This window comes from Microcebus murinus, chromosome 6 (assembly GCF_040939455.1).
Source record: "Microcebus murinus isolate Inina chromosome 6, M.murinus_Inina_mat1.0, whole genome shotgun sequence".
Lineage (NCBI taxonomy): Eukaryota > Metazoa > Chordata > Mammalia > Primates > Cheirogaleidae > Microcebus > Microcebus murinus.
In genome coordinates, this window is record NC_134109.1 from 45,624,115 (window position 1) to 45,646,466 (window position 22,352).

The following is a 22,352-nucleotide window of genomic DNA, read 5'->3' on the forward strand; positions in this document are numbered from 1 at the left end:
TGGTCAATTTCTAAAATGTTCCAAATGTTAAATTTAAAAAAGATATACCCTGCTCTTGGGTATACTTTTACTGTGTTCTATATATGGTTCATATTTTAGTATTTCCATATTGATCTACATCCATATTTCCTTGATCAATGATGTTAACATTTTCAATAAAACATTAGGTTTTCTCTTTGAAGTTCTATTAATTTTTGTTTTCTTTTGGTTAACATGGCACAATATTTCATTTTCCTATACTTTTACCCTTTACTTGTATTAAGAGTGTCTCTTGTAAATAGAATATAGCTGAATTTCTTTCAAAATTAAGTATGACACATTTTCTTTATGCTAGAGTATTAAGGTCATGACTGACTGGAATTATTTTTTAATTTTCATACTGTATTAATCTGATCTTTCTCAAGGTGTTTTTTTGTTGTTGTTACCATGTTGTGGACAAGCGCTACTCTCATCCTACCACCATTTTCATTTCCCTCTCATAGTTTGAAAGTGATATACTTTTGCTTTTCTTTTGAAAGGTATATTCAACCTAAAGTTTAACCAAACACTATCACCTTATGATGTTTACTCCTCCAAATGACACTAGGACCTTACAATGCTTTATCCGTTATTTTGGCTTCCTTATTTATGTGCTATTGTACAGGATTTTGGTTATCTCAATTTTTTTATTCCTATAAATTAGAAATTGTTTCATACATATATCTTGTTTAGATTTACCAACTTATGTAACGTTTTTCTTTGCTCACCATTTCTCCCTGTATTTTAGACCTTTCTAAGACCTATTCTTTAGATCTTCTTTTTGTGAGAATCAATTAGTAACACACTGTTTTTGTCTCCACATGCTTTTATTTCACCCTTATTGTTGGCAGTTTCATTATGGGAAGAATCTTAGGTTTCAGGTTACTTTGTTTCATCATTCTGAAGATGTTTACTGTCTCCTCGACTCTTTAGTTTTGAACACCAACACACTTTTTATTCTTTTGTAATATCTTTTGTCTAGTTGCTTTAAAAATATTTTCTCTTTGGTGTTCTGAAGTTTTGCTCTGTGTTCATTTTTATAAAGCCTGCCTTGGATTAGCTAGGCTTTCTGATCCTGAAACTTGCTGTCTTTTATAAATTAGGGTAAACTTTCAGTCATTATCCCTTTGAATAACTTCTCGAAAATTTCAATTAGATATATGTTAGACCTGTTCATTCCTAATTCTCTCTTAAAAGATTTAAAATATAATCAATGGGTTATCTTTCTGGGTGATTTTTTTTATGAGATCTTCTAGTTCACTAATTTCTTTCTAACTATTGAATCTGTTTAACCATCCATTTCACTTCTTTTTCATTTTTAAAAATGATTATCGGCCAGCCATTGTGGCTGATACCGATAATCCCAGCCACCTCAAGTGATCCTCATGCCTGGCCAAACAAAGCATGAGGATCACCTGAGGCCAGGAGTTTAAGACAGCCTGGGCAACAAAGAGAGACCTTATCTCTACAAATAAAAACATGATTATTTCCAAATGTGTCAGTCAATTTTGAGTTTTATATTTCAAGTGTTTAATTTCTTAATTTATATAAGTGAATAATTATTTCATACTATGCATTTGATAATTCTGATATCTGTAATTTTTGTAGGTAAGATTGCCAGTAATTATTAATTTTGAGTCATGTTCCTTGGAATTTTATTTGTCAAGATGCTAGTTTTAAAGAACATCTTCCACAGATGATTTGCATTGCTCCCTCCAGGAGCTTGAGCTTACAATCAGGCAAGGATAACTTTACATTTCAGGTTGGATCTCCCGACCTCCCCATCCTACAATCATAGAACTGATGTGAACTTAGGCTTTAAACTGTGTGAGAACAAGCTTGTTGTGTATTCTCAGGGAAGATTTTTCTTTTCCCACTGTGTACACTCTTCACCCAGAGCCAAGGCAGAGACAGTCACAAATCCTACTATCAACCTCTGAGGACTTGCTTATTTTCCTACTTTACCCACTGAAGGTGTACACTTTAATGATTCTGGTATTATGCTGGAGGGGATGAGGTCTTCAATTAGACCTCACCAAAAGGCACAGCCTGCAATATCACCTCCCTACACCTCCAATACATAAAATTAAAATCTGGATGGTAGGCTAGCAGGAAGCAGCTGATACCTACTCTCACTCCCAAGTCAAACATCTGTGGTATTTTATCATTCCACATTTGCTTTTTTTGTAGTTTCTGGCCTTTGAGCAATTTCCTTACTTACCTGTTCAATCATGCATTGAAAAAGATTAAATACTCTCTGCAGCATTGTTATGCATTTCTCTGAATCTCTGGTCAGCCAGATGGCTCTAGCTTCTACACTTGTTTAAACTGGGAGGTAAATTAGGCATGATGGTTCATGCCTGTAATCCCAGCTACTCTGGGAGGCTGAGCTGGGAGGATCATTTGAACCCAGGAGTTTGAGACTGCCGCACTTCAGCCTGGGCAACAGAGCAGGAACCCGTCTCTAAAAATAAGTAAATTTATTAATTAAAATAGGAGGTAAGAGTCATATGCTATGGATGAAGGGAGAATAAAAGGTTTTCTAGACAGTGGAAAAGGTTTGAAACAGTGTAAAAATGGGAAAGCATGTTAGAGGAGGACTAAATAATAAGCAAAGAAGTGATGGTATCCAGGAAAGTTCATGGTATAGGAAGAGATTACCTGACAAGATTTTATAACACTTGAGCTATACAGTAGTCTCATATCTGATACATATTAGCCATGTAACCTTGGACAAATCTCACCCCTCTTTTACATATTTCATGGTAGTTGTGAAGATAAATGTCTAAGGTGCTTTGAAAATATTAAATTCATAAAATATAACAGATGTCTTCTGCCATAGATATGTATATGAAACTCTGGCCTCACAGATAGTCTCAGGAAAAATAAGATCAAGTTAGCAAATAAAACACCGTTTAGTAGATTCAGATAAAAACAGTTTATAATCACAGTTATGGATAAAAGTCAAACATTGCACTAAACCACTATTTCCAGTAAATAGTAACTGACTCATGATATGAAACTTGTTTTACAGACTTTTCTATGTAGAATTGTTGAATCCAAATTAGCAAAGCCCTAATTACTATGGGCCATTTGCCATGACATAAAAATAGTTTTGTTAAGCAAAACTCTATATTATATGGAATCTTTTAGGCAGAAAAGATTCTAGACAGTACATAATTTACCTCAAATGTCCATCAAAATAAAATTAACCTCCACATGTTAGAAGGCTAAATATTTTCTAGATCTTTTATATTATCATTCAATAATATAATCTCCACTGTTCTAGTTATCAGATTAAAAATATTATAAAATAATTTTTTATGATAAAATAACTTATTCTCAAGGAATTTTCATTTTATGTAGTGAAAATACTTTGGTAGGAAATCACAGAACAAAATGAATGTACCTGTAAGTTGAATTGCATGTTATTTCAAGTGCCATCAATATTTAGAAAAATACATCCACTAGTAGGGACAATAATAGCATCCATGGATGTAAGAGTTAAGATTTTGAATTTAATTTTCCTAGCTGTTTTGGCATTGTGATTAAGTCACTGTATTTTATCCTGATTAAGCAACTGGCACCCATATTACAAATAAAAGGAAAAAATGTCAATATGTCAAAGATGAACTCATTGATTCTGGCACGTATCATAACACTCCAGAGATGGTATACTACCAACTTTCATTTTAAGTCCTTCTACATGTTCTGATGGTGGATAGCATCAGTTTTAAAGACTGAAGTCTCCTCTGGTAGAAGTACAGGAGAGTGAACCCTTGTCTGGAAAAGTTCATGTTCTACTGATCCTGCCAGAAAAAGTTCAGTATATGTGCTTTTAAGATTAGTGTGCAGGTTTTTTCTTCTCCTCAACTATCTGCTTCTAGGAGGTTAAATATGAGAAGCTGAGATGCCTAATTGTTTGAGAAAAAGCTACTTTCCCTTATCTCAATTCCATTCAACTGTAGTCACCAGAAGACAGTGGTTTAGGCAGTTCTTAACTTTTCAAAAACATAATGAGTTTTAGAACACCCACCAAAATGTGTTCAAAGTAGTAATACTTTACAGACTATTTTTATATTGATCTGTGGTTCTTTATAACTAAGTCTTTAAAATTACTTTTAATTAGTGAGGGACAGATCAACAAATGCTTTAAACAGGTCAAAAGTAAAATGGAATTGGTATTGAATATGACAGGCAGTAAAGACAGAATAAGTTAGTAATCAAGTAGCACAACTATTTAAAAAAGATATAGGAGCTTTTGGTTTAAAAAATTAAATATCAAGTAAGTCTTGTATTAATATTTGTCACTATATAGACTTTTCCTACCACTTTGCTATAATATGAAAAACTTACTAGGAAAAGCTTCATTAATTCAGAATGATCAAGGGAAGTATGTTTCTAGTTGCCTGGAACTGAGAATTTGAATTCTAATACTATTAAATTCAGCTTCCTATGGATTTTTTTATAAGGAATAAGGAAACAATTTCTGGTTAAGCTCTCTCTTTTTAAACAGGTTTTCCAAAAAGTCAAAAATTTGTTCTCTTAAGTACAGGTATGTATCCTAAAATTGTTAGTTTGAGTATAAAAAGACAAGGATAGACAAACAATCCACACCCATTTTAGAAGACACTGCAAAAGGAAAAAGCTTTAGCCTAGCTTCTTTCCAAATTATATTTTCTAGGTTAATAGAGTTTTATTGCTTTTTAAAAATAACACACAAACAAAAGATTCATTTAACAGGAAGACTTTTAGACTTTAAATTCTTCCTCACTAGTTTGGAATATTAGCAATCAAAAGTCTGAAGATCCAATCTAGATACTTTGTGTATTTTATGCTGTAGAAGCATACTTTTAGAATTTCAAGCTTACATATAGATTTTTTTCTATTGTGATAGAAAAATAGAATTTCAAGTTTACATATAGATTTTTTTTCTATTGTGATAGAAAAATACCCACTTTGTTTACCTCCAGGTGAGAGATACTAACTGGGAGAGGGTACAAGGAAATCTTGTGGGACACTGAAAATTCTTTCCATCTTAATCTGGGTGGTGGTAACATGAGCATATATATGTAAAATTCCATTTAGCTGTATATTTAAGATTGTGCACTTTATGGTGTGTTATACCTCAAGAAGTAAAAAGAATGTTTATCCACTTTATGAAATATCTACCAACTATTTTACAGAGAATCATTAAAATTATTTTTTAAGTGTACAGGGAAAACCAAGTGATCAAGGCCTATGTTCAAGGCATAAAGATTGCTAGTCACTTTCAGAAAAATTAACTACTATATCTGAAGCTAGAGTAAGGCTTCAGTGATGACAAGTCACTAACATTCAAAAATGGTGGCAGGAAGAATACAATGTATCAGTTTAACCATAAAGGACAGAAGTGTTATAATAGCTTAAACAACTAGAAGATCAGAACATCCTCAAATAAGTGATGTGACTATGGATGGAATGATTATCTGATTTATGATTATCCACGCTTTTTATTTCTGCTTCTTACTGTTTGGATTTTTGTCATTGTATTGTTTAGGCTCCCAAAGGATGGAGAAAGAAAAGAATTAAAGTTAAATTAGTTTTGTTACTATTAATATTTCAACTATTGTCTTTTAGTGTGCTAAATAGCAGAATTATGACTGTGATTTTAAAATTATGCATTCTACTTCCTATTTATTAAAAGAGAAAAGAGTTGGTTTATGCAGGAAATATAAACAATCTGCCTCAAATTTTTTTTACTTTTGCGTGGAACTACATTAATTCTCATCACCTCCAATAGCCTTTGAGAGGATTAGCTGCATAGACCAATATTGTTCTATATTAGTCAGTATTAAGCATATGATGTCACCTTGTTTCCTCCCTTCCTCAAGCTTTTCTTTTGGGGGGAGGGGAAAATTTGGGGGGCAATTCTCAAAATACTGTGGCTTAAATACCACAAGCTGACACACATGACTGACAACCTTACACTCCCAAACCTGTTTGAAATGGGTCAAATACCTAAGCGCTGCAGAACAATGCAATCCTACCAGCAATTCCCCATAAAAGAGAAAGGGGGTGTGATTAGGTTCCAGATATTAAGCAAGTTATTGCAAAAGCAGTGTGATTTGTTTCCGCAATGGGCACAGGTTAAGCTAGTATTTTCTCTCTTAATTAGCTCTAAAAAAGACTATGCTATGAGAGGTAGAATAAATCTCCAAAGCATGAAGCAACTGGGACAAACATTAAGGGCTTTATGGAGGTCCTTACACTGAACCTCAGCATTGGTTATTGATCATTAACCCTGCTGGGGTACTATCAAACGGAATTTGTGTGAGGCTTATCGAGCCACAGGAAAGGAGATGCAAGAGGGAATATAAGCTTCTAATAAAAGAAACGCAGCAACAATAGCAGAGGAACAGCTCTCTGCCTGGTGACGTAATGGCTGGCAGCAGTCCAGCTTCAGCAGAGCTGCTGCTACCTCAGCATCCAACCTCCCTCAACACAGTCCAGCTTCGGCAGAGGTACCGGGGCTGCTACTTCTTGCGATGCCACTTTGTTGGTGCCACCAACACCTTACCTTAGAAGGCCAGAACACCGAACAAAGGGTTGTCTTGCTGTTTTAAGTTGACAGAACACACACATTCTCACTTACTCTCCCCCCCCCCCAATTACCTCAGGAACCGAGTCAATCAGCTGCTTAAGTTTAGGACGAAAACGCGCACACTCCAGGCATGCCTCAGTTTCCCCATGCTGGTCTCGAGTCCGCCCCTCATGCCCACCCACCCCCCACTCCCGGCCAGTCCTCAGCGGGAGTTGATCCGGGCGGCCCGCTCACCCGCCCGGGCCCCGCATGCTGGTCCTCCCGCCTTACCTCCGCCAGGTAGAGGTTGAGGAGACAGAGCGTGGAGAACTGGAGACAGGAGGGGAAGCAGTAGAGCAGCCAGTGGGGGAAGAAGTGCAGGTGAGCGGGCGGCCGGAGCAGGGGCAAGGAGCCGCTGAGCGAGAAGGCGGCGGAGAAGAGGGTGGTCCTGAGCGCTGCCCACAGGAGACAGAGGAAGAGGCAGAGGCTCTGGTAACTCAGCCGCCGTTCGCGGTACAAGAGCAGCCGCCACAGCTGCAGGTAGGCAAAGGCGAAGAGCGCGGCGTAGAGCACGGCGTGCAGGACGCTCAGCGCCAACTGCACGGAGCCCGGCACCGCGGCGCCTGAGGCAGCAGCGACGGCGCCTCCACCTCCGTCGCCCCCGCCGGGCGTCGAGGGCTCGCGGCCGGCCGCGGGGGCGGCAGCGGCCGCTGGACCCGGCACCGACACCCTCATGAGGGGGTTAGGGGATGGGCGAGGGAGCGCGGGAAGGAAGGGGCCGGACTCAGAGCCGCCGTCGAGGGGGAGGACTGTCCCCTTACCCCCCACCCACCCCAGCCTCCAACCCCAGGAAGCGCCGTGACGGGACCCGGAGTCCCGCGCAGAGCGGCCGCGGCTCCCCCCGACCCCGCCTCCTCTTCCCCCCACCCCCCGAGGGTCTCGGCTCCTCCTGCTGCGGCTCGGCTCCGTAGCTGCAAAAAACAACTCTCGGCTGGAGACAATCAGCTGAGAAACCCGAGCATTTGAGGCGCTCGCTCCGCACTGTGGGCTCGCGCCGATTGGCTCAGGCGGGCATGCCCCCTGAGCGCCGTGCTCGGAAGGCCACTGGTCGCAGAACCAGTCGCTCGGAGACCCCGAGATCTGATTGGGTACCCGCTTTCTCTGCTTTTTCCCTCCCTCCACTGCCCACCCACGTTGCTGATTGGCCCAGCGATTGCACCGCCCGTTCGCGCCGGCGGGAGGACTCGGCACTCCTCTGTCACCAGGGGCGGCTCTGGCTCTGCCCCCTGCGCTTCCCGTTGGTTGGAGATTCCCTCACGTAGGGAGCACGAGGAGAAGGAGGAGCCTTGCGGGTTGTTTTTTGCCCAGGAGGCCGAGTCCGCTGTGCAGGTGGCGGCCTCAGGCGCCGGGAGCAGGCGCGCCAGGCTCTCGCAGGTCGGCGAAGCGGTTCCCGGCTGCCTGGCTAGCCCGGCGCGGCCCCGCCTTCTGCATCCTTCTCCGTGGTTTGGCGGCGGGAACCGTCGGCCGTGCGGCCTCAAGGACCGCCCGGGTCCCTGCCCGCAGGTCTCGGGCAGGTAGGTGGCGGCGCGGATCCTTGAGGCTTGGGGCTGTGGTGTCTGCCTGCAGAAAGGGGGATTCAGTCCAAGCGGCTTTCCTCTAGCTGAGGCTGCACAGCCGAGCTCTGGCGTGTAGCTCGCCCCGCCTTTGGGTCCCCAAAGCGGCCTCACCTGGACCTTTCTGATGGAGCATTCTGCTTGCTTCTTTTTTCGCTTCGAGAGCGGTGGGAAACAACATGAGCCCTTTCTAGGGCTAGGGGATGGAATGAGGCCACGGGTAAACCGAGGCTCTTAAGTCAAAGACCCTCCCTAGGGAAATGTCCCTTAAGGGAAGAATGGTATTATTATCAGATGGGTGTCCAAGCGATCTGTGAGTAGGGTTTCTTTGAAACTTAGAATTTGGAAACATGGTCTGTGCGTAAGTTTGGGGGAAAAGGCAGAAACAGACCTGTAAGTCTTTGATTGTCTCGAGAGGGAGTAGAATAGCCCGTGTTCCATAAATTCCACATGTATGGAAGCCTTTAGTGTTCTATATGGTAGATGGTGGCGCTATTCCTGGGGCTGAGAGAAAATAAATGCTGTTACGTTGCCGCTGTAAATAATCCAGGAATAAACAGATCTCCTAACCTATATTAGGCCTGACATAACATTTGTTGGCTTTTTTTTTTTTGTATTTGGTAATAAAATGAGAAAAGTAGTGCAAGATTAAGAGGAAATAATTTGTGTTATCCTTAGAATGTACGGCACATTACAAATTCAGTATCCTTGTGAAAAGACAATGCTACATTTACTGGAGCAATCGAGACCCAGCCTTTCCTGCCTCACCATCCTTTGTCCTGTGCTTTGCCTTTTTTCCTAGTTAAGTGTTTTGCAGGGAACTTTAAAGTCTATTTTGTACTCCAGATTCTGAAACAGTAGTTCACCTAGGCACCAGACGCTGGTGTGCTTTGAGTTCTTTATAGGTGTGCTGACAAACTGTGATAAATGTACAAGCCTGGCACTGTTAAGTGGACATTCCTCAGATGAAACATTCAGCAGAGGAGTGCAGTGTACAGGAAGGTACAGCTTTTTGTAAGAAGTTAACAGACCAACATCTGTGCTTTGGAGAAGGATCTCATGTTTATTGAAACTTAAGAACTTCACCTCATGGATTCTTGGAGAATGTGGTTAGGGCAGTGCACAGTTCTCTATGGGACAAAGTGCTCGTGACAGCAGTGAGCTCGTGACAACTGTGGTTATGTGCTTAAGCACTTAAGAATAGACTTTTACCCTAACAGGGTTTTTCTTTTTCTCCTATACTCTCTACTTAAAGTAGTGGTAAACATCGGAATAGTGCCCATACTAATTTTAGGTCTTTGCTTGTGAGACTCCCCCCAAGTGTCAGAGCAAGTCTGGATAGCCTCCTCCTTTCTCCCTTTCTTTGTGGGGGATGAGTGTGGAGAGTACAGATAGAGAATTTTCCCCCCAAACGTTTTGAAGAGGCTACAAAGTGGAGAGATGTTGATTCCTTTTGATGTCTCCTTTAAGTCTTAATTAATGAACTGTGTTGAGATCTAATCAACATTTTATTTTAGGCTGGTTCAGTGAGCAGGTTCTATTCTTCAGTAGCAGCATTAAACTCCAAGTAAGCTAACTTTAGACAGAATGTTGTTACAAGAACTTTGTAAGCATTATATGCTCCATTTGTTGCAAAATATAAAATGTGTCTTTTTCCAGAGAATACTGCCCACAGTCTTGATACAATTTATTTAATAGTTATAGTTGTTAATTTCTCTTTCTCCTGAGAGGGATAGCCATTAATTTTATGGTTATTTATAAAGGAATTTTAGGCCTATAAAGGGGAAACTAACCAAGGTTCTCCTAGAAAAGCTTGCTGCCAGATATTCTAAAATTTAAATGTGTCCAAATGCACAGAAGTTGAATATTGTTCTGAGAGGGCAGATTGCTCTAGCACAGGAGTCTTTCAAACATGTAAAAGCAGAGAATTGTTTGCCAAGTATTACTATAATATAAACAGTACCCAATCTCAAAATGGGATTGCTCTAGCTAAAGAGGGCTACCAGCTGTTCCACCTGCCTAAGGAACACATAAATGCAAATCCTCACACTGTCTCCTTACTAACAGGAAGATCATTGTTTTCCTCTTGAAGCATTTCCTCCTTGATGCTCTTTGGGGCCTTTCTTAAATATTCTGGTGCCGAACAAAATGCACCAGAAATGAAAACACAAAATGCACCAAAATGAAATGCCTTTAGCATTTCATTTATAAGCTTTAGCCCTTTTTGAACCATAGCCTCACTGACCCATTTTACAGTGCTTGTTACCCTCTTGTATTTGTCCTTAGTTACATGTCACTCTTTCTATTATTGAAATGACCTGGGCATACACACTTGTTTAGAGTTTAGGGATGAGACAGAAGTTATATCTTATATGCCAACACTGATCCATGCTGACAGCAGCATTATACTGAAGAATTGAGGGCCCCTCCTTGGGCCAAAGAATGAAAGTCTATACATAGTTGGGAGTTGTATATGTGTAGTATTGGCAAACATTTGCCTATGACTTTTCCCTTCTTTTGGTATTGACATCTGTTGTGGTAACAGCAAAAGGAAAGTGTATCATGATTTATGACACATGTGTACTGACTTCTAAAAATTCTAGAAGTTACATGTATCACTTTGCACATTTCATTGGCCAAATTAAGTCATGGCAAACCTAACAGTCAGTTGCCTTTTAAAGAGTTATCTTCCCTTTTAAAATCTTCCTGCAGTGGAGTTGGGTCAATTTCCTGGGAATTCTTGGAAATATCTAGCTTTAAAATCTAGGATATGTACTTTGTGTTCAGGTTACTCTCTTGTCACTTATTACTAAGACCAAGTATACCAACAAGACTGGGCTGATTTTTACTGTGATAATAATACCAAAACTTTGAGAGTTTTGGTATTATTATCACAGTAAAGAGAGTTTAAAACAACAAAGTTTATTTTATGTTCACAGTGAGTCATCTGGGAGCTTTGTCCTGTCTTGTTCTTTTTCTGGGACATGAGCTGACAGAAAAGGCCTTATTTTGAGTGTTATCAGTCATCATAGTAGAGGGAAGGTATGTCATGATTCATGACATATGCATATTAACTCTTAAAAACCTCCAGAATTTACATATATGCCACTTTGTACATTTCATTGGCCAAATCAAGTCATGGCCATACCTGACTCAAGGAAATATAATTTTAACGTGTGGAGAACTAGAAACATTTGAAAAGCTACCCTTGTCAACAGATATTCTCCTTCCTACATGTAGTTCATCCTTTACTCTTCCCAGTGGAGATCATCCAAAAATCCTGTCCAGTCACTGTGTTAAAGTTCAGTGATGCCCAGTAGTGGTAGTCTCTTTACTGGTCTAAACATAAGTTATGTCTCCCACCTCTGTTGAATACATAGGGTAGTGGTGAGGCAGATAACCATAAGTGTTCCCATTTGGAGAGGGGAAGAATGGAAGACACATATCAGACTCTAGACTTTAGTAATCTATAGTTGAAATCTCTCTGGGCAGTTGGTGTTAGGGCTCTAGTTCTGTTCCCTGGGTTCTCTAGGCCAGTTTAAAAACACACACAACTCCAATTTAATTTGAATATTTAGTAAACATGATAAAAATTAATTATAGTTTAACACTAGCTGAGGTATTCACACCTTAATGATCCTCATTAAAAATCAAGGAATTGGGGATGGGGAGGGTTTAGGAGAGATCTAGAATGACTTCTCATAGCACTACTGTGTGCATAACTTTATTTTTCAGAGTTCTCATTAGGGTGGTAGGAGTTTATGAAAGACAACTTTAAAACTTATTTTGAGTTAAATGCTGATTTTTAAAAAAATGTGTTACACTAGACTTGTTGCAGCCTTTCAAAAGTAGCAGTCTTAACCTGGTGTATAGTAGAGCATAATTTTTCTATAATTAGGCACCTTTTGCTGCTTTTGAGTAAGACTGTTTTCCTGTTTAGATTTTAAGTACTGCCGGAGAGAAGAATCTCTTCTTTCAATTGTAGCATTGCTTGACAGCTCTAGATGCAGCATTTCTGTGATTAAAAAAATGAGTGTCTATCAAGAAATCTAGAGGACTAGCCCTGTTTCCTCAGACTCCAACTTCATTTGCACTCCTCTAGTGAGGAGCTTTCTGACATGTGATTATTTACTTCAGAACTAGAGTTTCAAGCACCTACATTAATTATTTTATATTGTGTGCAGAGCACTATATCTTTTAATGTCAGATATGATATACTGCACATATTTTGCTTTTGCGCTCTTTTAAAATTTTTATACTAAATAATAGAAAATATATTCTTTGTGAGCTTTGAATAGATGACATTATTACTTTATTATTATTTAACAAAAACTTTTTCTCAGTTATTCTATTGCATTGTTATTCTGAGGAAGTACTATGCCAAATATCTTGTATAATGTTTGTATGGAAGATTAAATTTTACTCTTGTGTGGTAAGACTATTCAGCTACAAATTTAATAGTTGATATTCCAGTACAAAGTCCACAATGTATTCAGAAATCCAAATTGGTGTCATACATTTCATTTTGATGTGAACTTTTCTTTGTTTTCCTTTGTTCTAAGATTCCATTTTGCAATAAATGTTTTGACAGTTAAAAAAAAGCCAGAAAATTACTGTATGAAATTGCTAGAAAAGCTTCTAAACATTTACATTCAAATTTTGTATTTATCTCAGTATCGTAGACCAGTAACAAATAGTTCTTACTCTGCATGTGCCCTAGAGCATAGTTCTCCATGGTTCTAGTCTTTGTCCTGTAATAGGTCCTTCTATTTTTATCCTTGGCCACATCTGAAGTTGGCTTTGGAGAATGTGGCCTCTTTCCATGACTGAGCAGTTTTGTCAGCTTGCTTGGTGACCATAGAAGGGTGGATTGTTTTAAGTTTTGAACATCTAGTCTCCTGTATGGTGGTTCTTGTCTGAGTATCTTTGTTTTAATACCTTGTTAAACGCAGCCAGCCATCACACAGTACTAATCTTCCAACCTCTTCTTTAAGGGCTATAAATAAGTTCATTAGCCACAGAAACCTAGGTACAGGTTCATTATAATTTTATTAGGTGCATGTCACCTCCAAGTTATTGTAGTGGCAGTTTTATCAAATCTTTTAACTTCTAACTGTGGATCACTTGTTGATCTCTAGTCCCTGAAAAATATTTCCTTGAGTAGGCCCAGAACACTTTGGTGCTGGTTGGCCCCAAGCCAGTATTTTGGGGTTTTTGTTAAGGCGGTATTTCACTTCTAATTTGTATACCAGTTAAGATAGACTGGCTTGGCCGGGTGCGGTGGCTCACTCCTGTAATCTTAGCACTCTGGGAGGCCGAGGCGGGCGGATAGCTCAAGGTTGGGAGTTCGAAACCAGCCTGAGTGAGACCCCGTCTCTACTAAAAATAGAAAGAAATTAATTGACCAACTAAAAGTATATATACAAAAAAAAAAAATTAGCCGGGCATGGTGGTGCATGCCTGTAGTCCCAGCTACTCGGGAGGCTGAGGCAGGAGGATCGCTCGAGCCCAGGAGTTTGAGGTTGCTGTGAGCTAGGCTGACGCCATGGCACTCACTCTAGCCTGGGCAACAAAAAAAGTGAGACTCTGTCTCAAAAAAAAAAAAAAAAAAAAAGATAGACTGGCTTATGCTACAAAAATAACTCCTCAAATCTCAGTGGCAGAAAACAGGGTTTATTTCTTCCTTATGTCACATGCTCTTAAGGAGCTGGTATACACATTAGATGGGGGTTCTCTGCACTGTGGTCATGCTGACAGAACAGCCACCATTCGAACATTTCTGTTGATGTGACAGAAGACTAAAGCATGACGTATCATATGCTAGCTGTTAAAACTGTGTCCTAAAAGAGAAATATGCCACTTTTGCTCTTTATTGGCCGGAGTAAGTTGCATGGTGGCCATAAATAATTTCACCAGAAGGTGGGGAGTGGACAATCCTTACGTGTTATCTTACCTTATACTTCAGTGGAGAACTGGAACCATACTAATGAACTGCCACACCAAGGTAATAAGGTCACATTTCTCCCAAGGAACTCATCACTTTGTTCTGATATTTAGATTTTTGAAGGATTAAGTATTGTTTTTTATTCCCTTTTCTAATCACTGGGGGTTGGGGGGGAGAAAGTCACCAAGCACCTTCTGTATCTTTATTTTCAGTCTCTTTTCACTCATATTCTTTTTCCTTGCCCACATTCCCTTCCCTTTAGTTTAAAGATGTTTTTATGAGGACAGTTTGTCTCTGGCAAATGCGATTTATTAATAGTTTCCATGCATGGGAAATGTCCACTGTTCTAAGGTCCCACAGGGTAGATTGGATTAATATGAGTAGTATGGAAGATTTGATTATATACTAGTAATAGTTTTTCTTTTTAAATCAAAGTGAAAAAGGTACCATATTTGAAGAGTCAGATGGTTCTGACTCTTATAGGCTTTAAAAGTCCCCTTGGAATCTTCCTCCCACCCCCACCCCTATCCCCATTTCTTCTTCTTCCTTAGAGACAGTTACTTTCAACTGCTCACTGTTTGTTTTGGCTTTGACCTTCTTATTGCCAGTAAACTTGGTTTTTGGTCTTGGGAAAGATAAAGATTTAGTTCATTCATTCTTTTTCCCATCCCACTGCATGCTCCCTTATTTTCTGTCTCTCCATCCTCTCAACTGTGGTTATGGTTTTGGTTAAATAATTTTTTGATGTTTATTTTATTATGAAGACATAAATTCTATTTCTAACTGATCCATGCTGTATTCTCTGCTTTAAATAATTTTTAAAATAATCAAATCTTATCAAAGATGGAACAAACCAGAGATTGCTACTGAGTTCCTATCTCTAAATGTCTGTAAGAATGATCACCAATGTCTCTAATTGATGAAAGCACAGTACTAGTACTTTCACATACATAATCTCATTCATCTAATGGGATAGAAGATGTGTGGGAAAATATTTAAGCATTAGATGTGCAGTTAGACCTTTCAGTGCTACAAAATGCATTCTAGGGACATTAGTGTGTTAAAATAATTGAATTGTAACCGGAAGGCCAGGGAAAATGATATTTTATCCTTGAATTTTTCATTTGTGTTTTCACTTCATGTTTTACAGTTTAATTAGGTTATAGTTACTCCATAGATAGTAATGAATGTTATGTAGTTATTCCCTTAGTCTTGGAAATGCATGCATTTCTCTCCAGGATATAAAGAAAATAGTGGATGACCTATTTTAAAATATCCCCATTAATATAAAGTGGTTTTAAAATAGGCTGGTTTAAAATGGTTATAATGTATAATCAATTTTAATGTCAAGGATACCCCTTAATTATATCATTAAAATTACATTTTTATATACCTCTCACAGTTCTCACTCCTCATTTTGCTTTGAGATTTTGAACTCTTGACTCATTATTAAAAATTGATGGCAAATTTGTTCACTGTTTGATATATACTGGCTCTAATGAACAGCATTATTAGGAAGTTATGAATAAGTAATAGCTTCTTTTGTAGGAATACCTGCTTGTTAAGGAGAGGTATTATCTTGTTCTTGATAATATTGAATGACCAGAGTAAATATCTAATTTAATATGATTTTTCTATAAATTTTTAGTCTTTTATAATTTTTTCTTTATTGAAAAATTCTACCCTTATGAGTATATGGAAATAATTTTTGCTATTTTTTCCTATTGCCTATTTTGAGATAGTGATTTTGCATTTGAAAGATATGGGTCTTGTTTGAAATTAAAAAAGAAAAATTAAAACAAACTTCTCACCCATACCTATGGGTGTATCTTTTCCTTCTAGAAGTATGATATTGTTATATTATACTTATTTTCCTAAATTATCTTTTTTGTAAACTTAGATAACGTAAATTGTCAGTAGAAAAACTTCTTGAAGTTATTTAAGAAACATGTAAAAGTAGCAAAAAATAAAACAAAGAGATTGACAGCAGATACAGAGGACAGCATGGAAGTAAGTACACCAGGGAAGAAGGTGAGAGGAGGATATCTAGAACAAAATCTGAGTTCAGAAAATAGAATTAAAGTATGAGTTGAAAAAGATATTTAAATTTCTCAGCAGTATAAAGAAATCTAAGGCTTAAGCATTACAAATGTATATACATTTAGAAGGAATGTTCTTAGTTTTAACAGGTATCTTCTTAAAGTACAAAGAAGGTAAACATAGTGGACATATTTTGGATGTCTCATTCCCATGTTAATGGTATTAAGTAACTATTTGAGTATTTATTGTAAATCAGCTATAGATAAAGATAAAATGCCCAATTTAAAAAATGGATTGGATAATGTTTGAGAATTTTAGAACTCTTAAAAGTGATAATTAGCTTAACATACTTCAGTAAATATCTATGAAATTCAAGATAATTAGTTAAGTATTTTCTAGATATCTTTGATATCTTTGTAAGTATAAAAAAATCAATAGTATTACAACAATTCAAACTTTTACTACAAGGAAATAGTAAAGTATTAGCAAAATCAAATAATGTAAGTAATGACTTAACTTTTTCTTTTTGTAGGTTTTACTTCACTCATTCATTTTATAAATCCATTCAGCAAAACTTTGTTGAAGACCTACTCTGTGCCAAGTATTATCCTAGACAACAGAACATAGCAGTGATCAAAACATATAAAACCACCTGCTCATATGCAACTATAGCCGGTGATGTCTTCCAGCTTCAGTATATATAGAGTTGGGATTTCTTTTGTCATAACATGCATTTTTTACAAGTCAACAGTAGACTCTTTACCAGAACTGAGTCCTCAGAAATATTTCAGTACGTTGCAACCAGGAAAAGCCTCTTTAGCTTATTTTTGTCAAGCTGGTAAGTATTATTTAAAATCCAATATGATTCTTGTGATGTTTGTGTTTGTGTTGCTATTCAGTCAGTAAACTCAGTGGGAACTTACTGTCAGGATCAATAATATGTGCTAAAAAGCTGTTACTATAATGCGCCTACCTGGACTTGAATCTGAACTCTGCCAGTTGGCCTGTGGTGTGACCTTGGTCAAGTCACTTAGCTTCTCTGTGTGTCTCTTTCATCATTTATTAAGAGATAATAGTACTTTATAAGGTTGTTGTGAGGATTAAATGGGTATACTTAAAATATACTTAGTTTATAGTAAATACTAGGTAGGAATTAGCTACTAATATAATATCTGAATTTCATGTGGCCATTTCTGGAAGTTGCTTTCTCATGTTTTTAGCATATAAATATTTAAAAAAAATTTTTTTAAACTTTAAATGTAGTATTAGTAATGTTTTAGTTTAAGTCTCTACTTTAGCTATATTATTAATTATACTGAATTAGCTAATATGACTATTGAACATAACTAATTATAATACTCTAAGTCTCTTCATGCCTTAAAAATATTATTCTTGGAATTAGTAAGTGAAGTGAATCCACATTTCTTTTGGCTCCATTATTATAATTGTGTTTTGAAAATGATATTTTAAAATCATTTCGAAAGTTTGTGTATGCATACATGTGTGTTGTGTATGGTATTAAAATTGGAAGAAGAATGCCAAATGTTAGGTTTAAATTAAACATTTATTTATTATAATCTTGTTTTAAAAAACTTTTATGATCACTTGCAAAGTTAAAATATGTCATAGAAAAACATTAGAAATAAGAATAATGAGGCAGTAGGAAAATAAGAGTATGAAAATATGTAACTATGTATGTTTAATTATTTGTTTTTGTAGGCTAGTTGGACAAATGAATATATTTCTTCTGTGTGTGCTGATTTTGGCTTTAATTTTAAAAATTCATCTTTTTTAGGGGCAATTCATAAACATTCATGAAACATTTCTTATTTTAGATTCTCCAAGTACATCTGTATTTCTTGAAGAATTGAATAAGGCTGTTAGACCTCTCCAGGACTATGGAATTTCAGTTGCAAAGGTAGAAAGATATTTATGTTAGTAAAATATTAGTGGCAAATATTTTACAACTCTATGGCTTAAAACTGAGTGTCTTATAATACTTTTGTTTTACATCTTTTTCCAAATTAGAAAAATATTTTTTTCATAAGAATAAACATAAGCATAGAAAGATAGTTTCAGATTATTGTGTAACATAGTACATATAGAGAAAAAAAAGCTGTTTAAAATTTTTAGCTTAGAATTTAACTTTATTCTGTAAATCACTCTATTTGCCCTATTGTGTCATGTTTCAAACCTATAGTTAGATGTTTTTGTTTTGTTTCATTTGGCCTGATGAATATTTCTTAATAGATAGCCAAAATTGAACTATTTATTAAATTTTTATTACCAGAAACTGAAGTAACAAAATTGAGGCAACTAAAGAATTCTTTTCTATTCTTCTTAGTCTTTATAATTGCTTATATTTTGGTTTCTCACATTTATTTTTAGAACAAAATTAGAACAACTCAACTTGAATTACATATTTAATTTTTTTCTCAAAAAATATTTAAACTTGCCATGCAGTATTATGGAAAATTTCCACATGCATCATGCATTAGATAGCTATGTAAGGCTTTTATTTAATTTAAACTTAGAATTTATACTTAGAAATCAAATAAGAAGTAACCCAGTTACATTAAATTCTTTTGCGTTAAGGTCTACCTGACTTTTTATGTACATGTATTCTTAGTTCATTAGCTTTCTTTCTTTAAGAGATGGCTATTGTCCCCCCTTGGATTCTGTAGCTAGAATTCCCAGGACAGGAGACATAGAAAGATTAACTAACCTTGGTTATATACCTTAAAAAAATTTTTTTTTATGTGCCAAGTCTGTATATATAGAGGTCTCACTTAAGATAATGGTACTCGTCTCCAAGGATCTTTGAATAAACTTTTAAGCTAAAGTGTAGAAATGAAATAGTAGGTTGGTGTGAAACTTAAAAGAGGTAATCATACTATTTGTCTAGTAACTAGTAAACTAGTAACTATAGTAGAATATTAAAGTTCATGCCTAGGCTGTTGCCTTTACATAACTGAAACTATTTTGTGGTTGAGGATGCTGAGATATTTGGAAAGGAAACCTGTGTTGAGTACCAAAGTTAGTGCCTTGCACATAGTAAATACTCAGTAAATATTTGAGAGATTAAAATGAGGTTGCAATATTTAGTTTTCTTTTGGATAGAATGATAACTAAGACTCACACCTTTCCTTTGGAGAGTTTATGTCCTAAATGGGAGACTAGAATATATTCACAAATTATTTTAAACTGGCAGAACTTTATTATTGTATTATATAATAGAGATACAAATAAAATATGAAAGAGGTTTAAAGGAAAGAAAGCCTATATCTGATTGTTGAGGTGGAAAGTCACAGATGGTATTGGGAAAGACTTCATAAAAAGAAGCATTGCAGAGTGTTTTCATAAGTTAAGATTGCAAGAGGCAGAGGTAGATGAACACTACAATATAAATGTACCTAAATGTTCCAATTAAGACAAAGATTGTCAAGCTGAATACAATACCCAAATCCAACTGTATGCTATCTAGAAATGTGACTAAAATAAGTGTTCAAAGTAAATGAAGGAAAAAGGAATATTATACAAGTGATAACCAAAAGAAATCTGGTATAGCTATGTTATTAAATCAAATTAGATTTTAAAATAAAAACTTGTCTGTCATCCTTTTCTTTCTCTCATATACAATCCATCTACTACAAGGTTCTACAATGAAAACTTTTCAAATCTGACCACTTCCTGTACTTTCACTTCTACTTCTCCTTTTCATCACTTCTCATCTGGGAACCACAATAACCTCCTAATAATTGGCCTTTCTCCTTTCATTCTTGTCCCATGACCAACTTCTCCATTCGTACTCAGATGTGTCAGAACACATTGCTATCCTGCTTAGAAAGGCTTCCCATTACAGTTAGGAGAAAATTGAAACTCCTGAGTATTATGGACACTGGCTTTGTCTCTGATCTTGTTTTCTGTCCCTCTCCCTTGCTTGGCTTGTTCCTGATACATAGTGGGCATCTTTCTGTTACTTGAACTGCTACAAGTGCTATTATCACCAGGCCTTTGCAGGTGTTTTCCCTTCTGCTTAGAATTTCTCTCTGCCACATTTTTATATATTTGTATGCATTACTTCATTACTTTGGTTCTTTGTGCAAATGTCACCTCCTCAGAGAAGCCCTCCTTGATTACCTATTTAAAATACCCTATCACATGCTACCCCTTATAATTTTTAAATTTATAGCACTTAATATTACATATTAATTCATTTTTTAATTGTCTCTACTTTTAGAATGTAAGTTCTAAAGATTTTATTTGGAACTTACCTATAGCACCAGTGACTAGAACAGTGACTGACATATGGTAGGTGTCCAAATATATGTGGAATTGACTTTAAAAATTTTTTTAAAAACTGTATACACTAAAATTCACTTTTTGGTTATGGCTATAGTCTAACTTTTTGTTCCGATTCTCTATTTCTGATATCTTTCCTGAATGTCAGTTCCCCATTTAAACAAATGTCACTTCCCCAGTTGTCATTGTGCTTCCTCAAACTCTATTAAAATTAAATTAAACAACAACAACAAAAAATCCATCTTAAAATAAATAGACAAAAACCTTACCAAATCCAAAACAAAATAACTATTTTTCTAACCCAAGTTTTGATTAGTTATGTTGGTAGCTACCGATTTGCCCCATCTAGGGGCAATTCTTCATTTTCATTTTCTCCTTCATTCTCATTTTCTCCTTCTTCTCCCCCTCTGTCCTGTGCTGTATGTACACACTCAATCTCGTCCCCAGTTATACACCTCTTGACTCTCTTTTGTCCCTTTTGGCATTGGTTCGGGTCTCGGTCATCCTTGACCTATACTAATGTGATATTCTTTTAACTTACACCTCCTTATCTTTGTGCTCTTTTGCCTTCTGTTTTATCTTCATGTTGCTGCCAGGATTGCCCTTATATTTTTATTTTATATTTTTTATTGTCTTTATATTTATTAATTTTCAGATTATAAGCTATCCAGTGCTGGTACGGCTGCTCTAGCGTCATCAGGGACTGAGGTTCATTCTTTCTGTTTTGCTGTCCTTAGCAAGTAGTTTCTTCTTTAAACATGCCTTTTGGTCTGTGATTGCTGCTGGTATTCTCGTGTTCTTATCTGTTTTTGGTCAAAAAGAAGTAGAGAGAGCAAGAGTATCACTCAGCCCTCTGTTAAGAGACTTCTAGGAATTCCAACCCAGGGACTTCTCACACTATTTGGGCACTCCTAGCTGTTGGGTAGGCTAGGAAAACCTTTTAATGTGGTACTTGCAAAAGCAAAATTCTGTTAGAAAACAGGAGAGGATGGATTTGGGGTAGGAAACCAACAGTATCTGCTATCCCTGTGTTCCACTGCTGAGATACTTTCATGATCCCAACTTAGCACTTACTTTTGTGCCTCCTAACTTTTGCTCATGCTTTTTGTTTGCCCTAAATGTGTCCTTTTCTGCTTGGTTACCTCCTACGGGTTCCATAAGATTGAATTAAATATAAACTCTTAGGTGCAGAAACAATGCCTTTCTCTGGGTTATCCCACACACTTGAATAAGTGAGCAATTATAGCATACAAACCAGGAAAAAAATGTGACCTGGAGGCAAGATGTAATGTTGAATTATTCTTCTCCTTTCCCTAACCAAGAAATTTTACATTTTGATATATATGCTTAAACCTTAAATATAATCTTTTAAAGGTTAATTGTATCAAAGAAGAAATGTCAAGATACTGTGGAAAAGAAAAGGATTCGATGAAAGCATATTTATTCAGGTAAGCTATTTTTTTGAGTGTGATGGGCAAATATAAAGCTGTACTTTTAGAATATTCAAGTATTAATATATGAACTATCACTGAGCCAGAATAAAGTTGTATGTAGTGGGGATCAGATGAAGCCTAACAGAAAGTCAAGTAATAGATTTGTTACCTAACATCTCTGTACTTTAACTTCTTTATTTATAAAATGAGGAGAGTAATACCTACCTCACATGGTTGTTTTGAATATTACATACGACTCTTAAGTAAACTCCTACTACAAATGCCTGGTAAGTAATTGGTTAACAAATACAGTGTTCTGAGTAGGTTCATATTTGGGTGTGAAATAAATCCCTTCTTTTTGAAGGATCTGCCAGTGTCCAAGTTACAGATTCCTCTACATTAGATTTATTAATCCATCTGAGGTTTCTCAAATCCTTTCT

At 36.8% G+C, this 22,352-nt stretch overlaps 2 protein-coding genes across 3 annotated transcripts in view; one reads left to right on the top strand and one right to left on the bottom strand.

Annotated features, from left to right (window-relative positions):
• The window catches only part of GPR137C (G protein-coupled receptor 137C), a 63,741-nt gene extending 56,369 nt beyond the window's left edge, over positions 1-7,372 (bottom strand). Inside the window, exon 1 of the mRNA XM_012757954.3 lies at positions 6,872-7,372. Coding sequence (XP_012613408.1) covers positions 6,872-7,315 — 444 coding nt within the window. The 5' untranslated portion in view covers positions 7,316-7,372. The remainder of the gene's footprint in view (positions 1-6,871) is intronic.
• A 452-nt stretch (positions 7,373-7,824) lies between these two features.
• The window catches only part of TXNDC16 (thioredoxin domain containing 16), an 88,580-nt gene continuing 74,052 nt past the window's right edge, over positions 7,825-22,352 (top strand). Inside the window, exons 1-4 of one of the 2 annotated variants that reach the window (XM_076004025.1) lie at positions 7,825-8,154; positions 16,710-17,015; positions 18,013-18,095; positions 21,854-21,927. In XM_076004025.1, coding sequence (XP_075860140.1) covers positions 16,856-17,015; positions 18,013-18,095; positions 21,854-21,927 — 317 coding nt within the window. In that variant the 5' untranslated portion in view covers positions 7,825-8,154; positions 16,710-16,855. The remainder of the gene's footprint in view (positions 8,155-16,709; positions 17,016-18,012; positions 18,096-21,853; positions 21,928-22,352) is intronic. The other variant, XM_076004024.1, reaches the window with a different exon arrangement.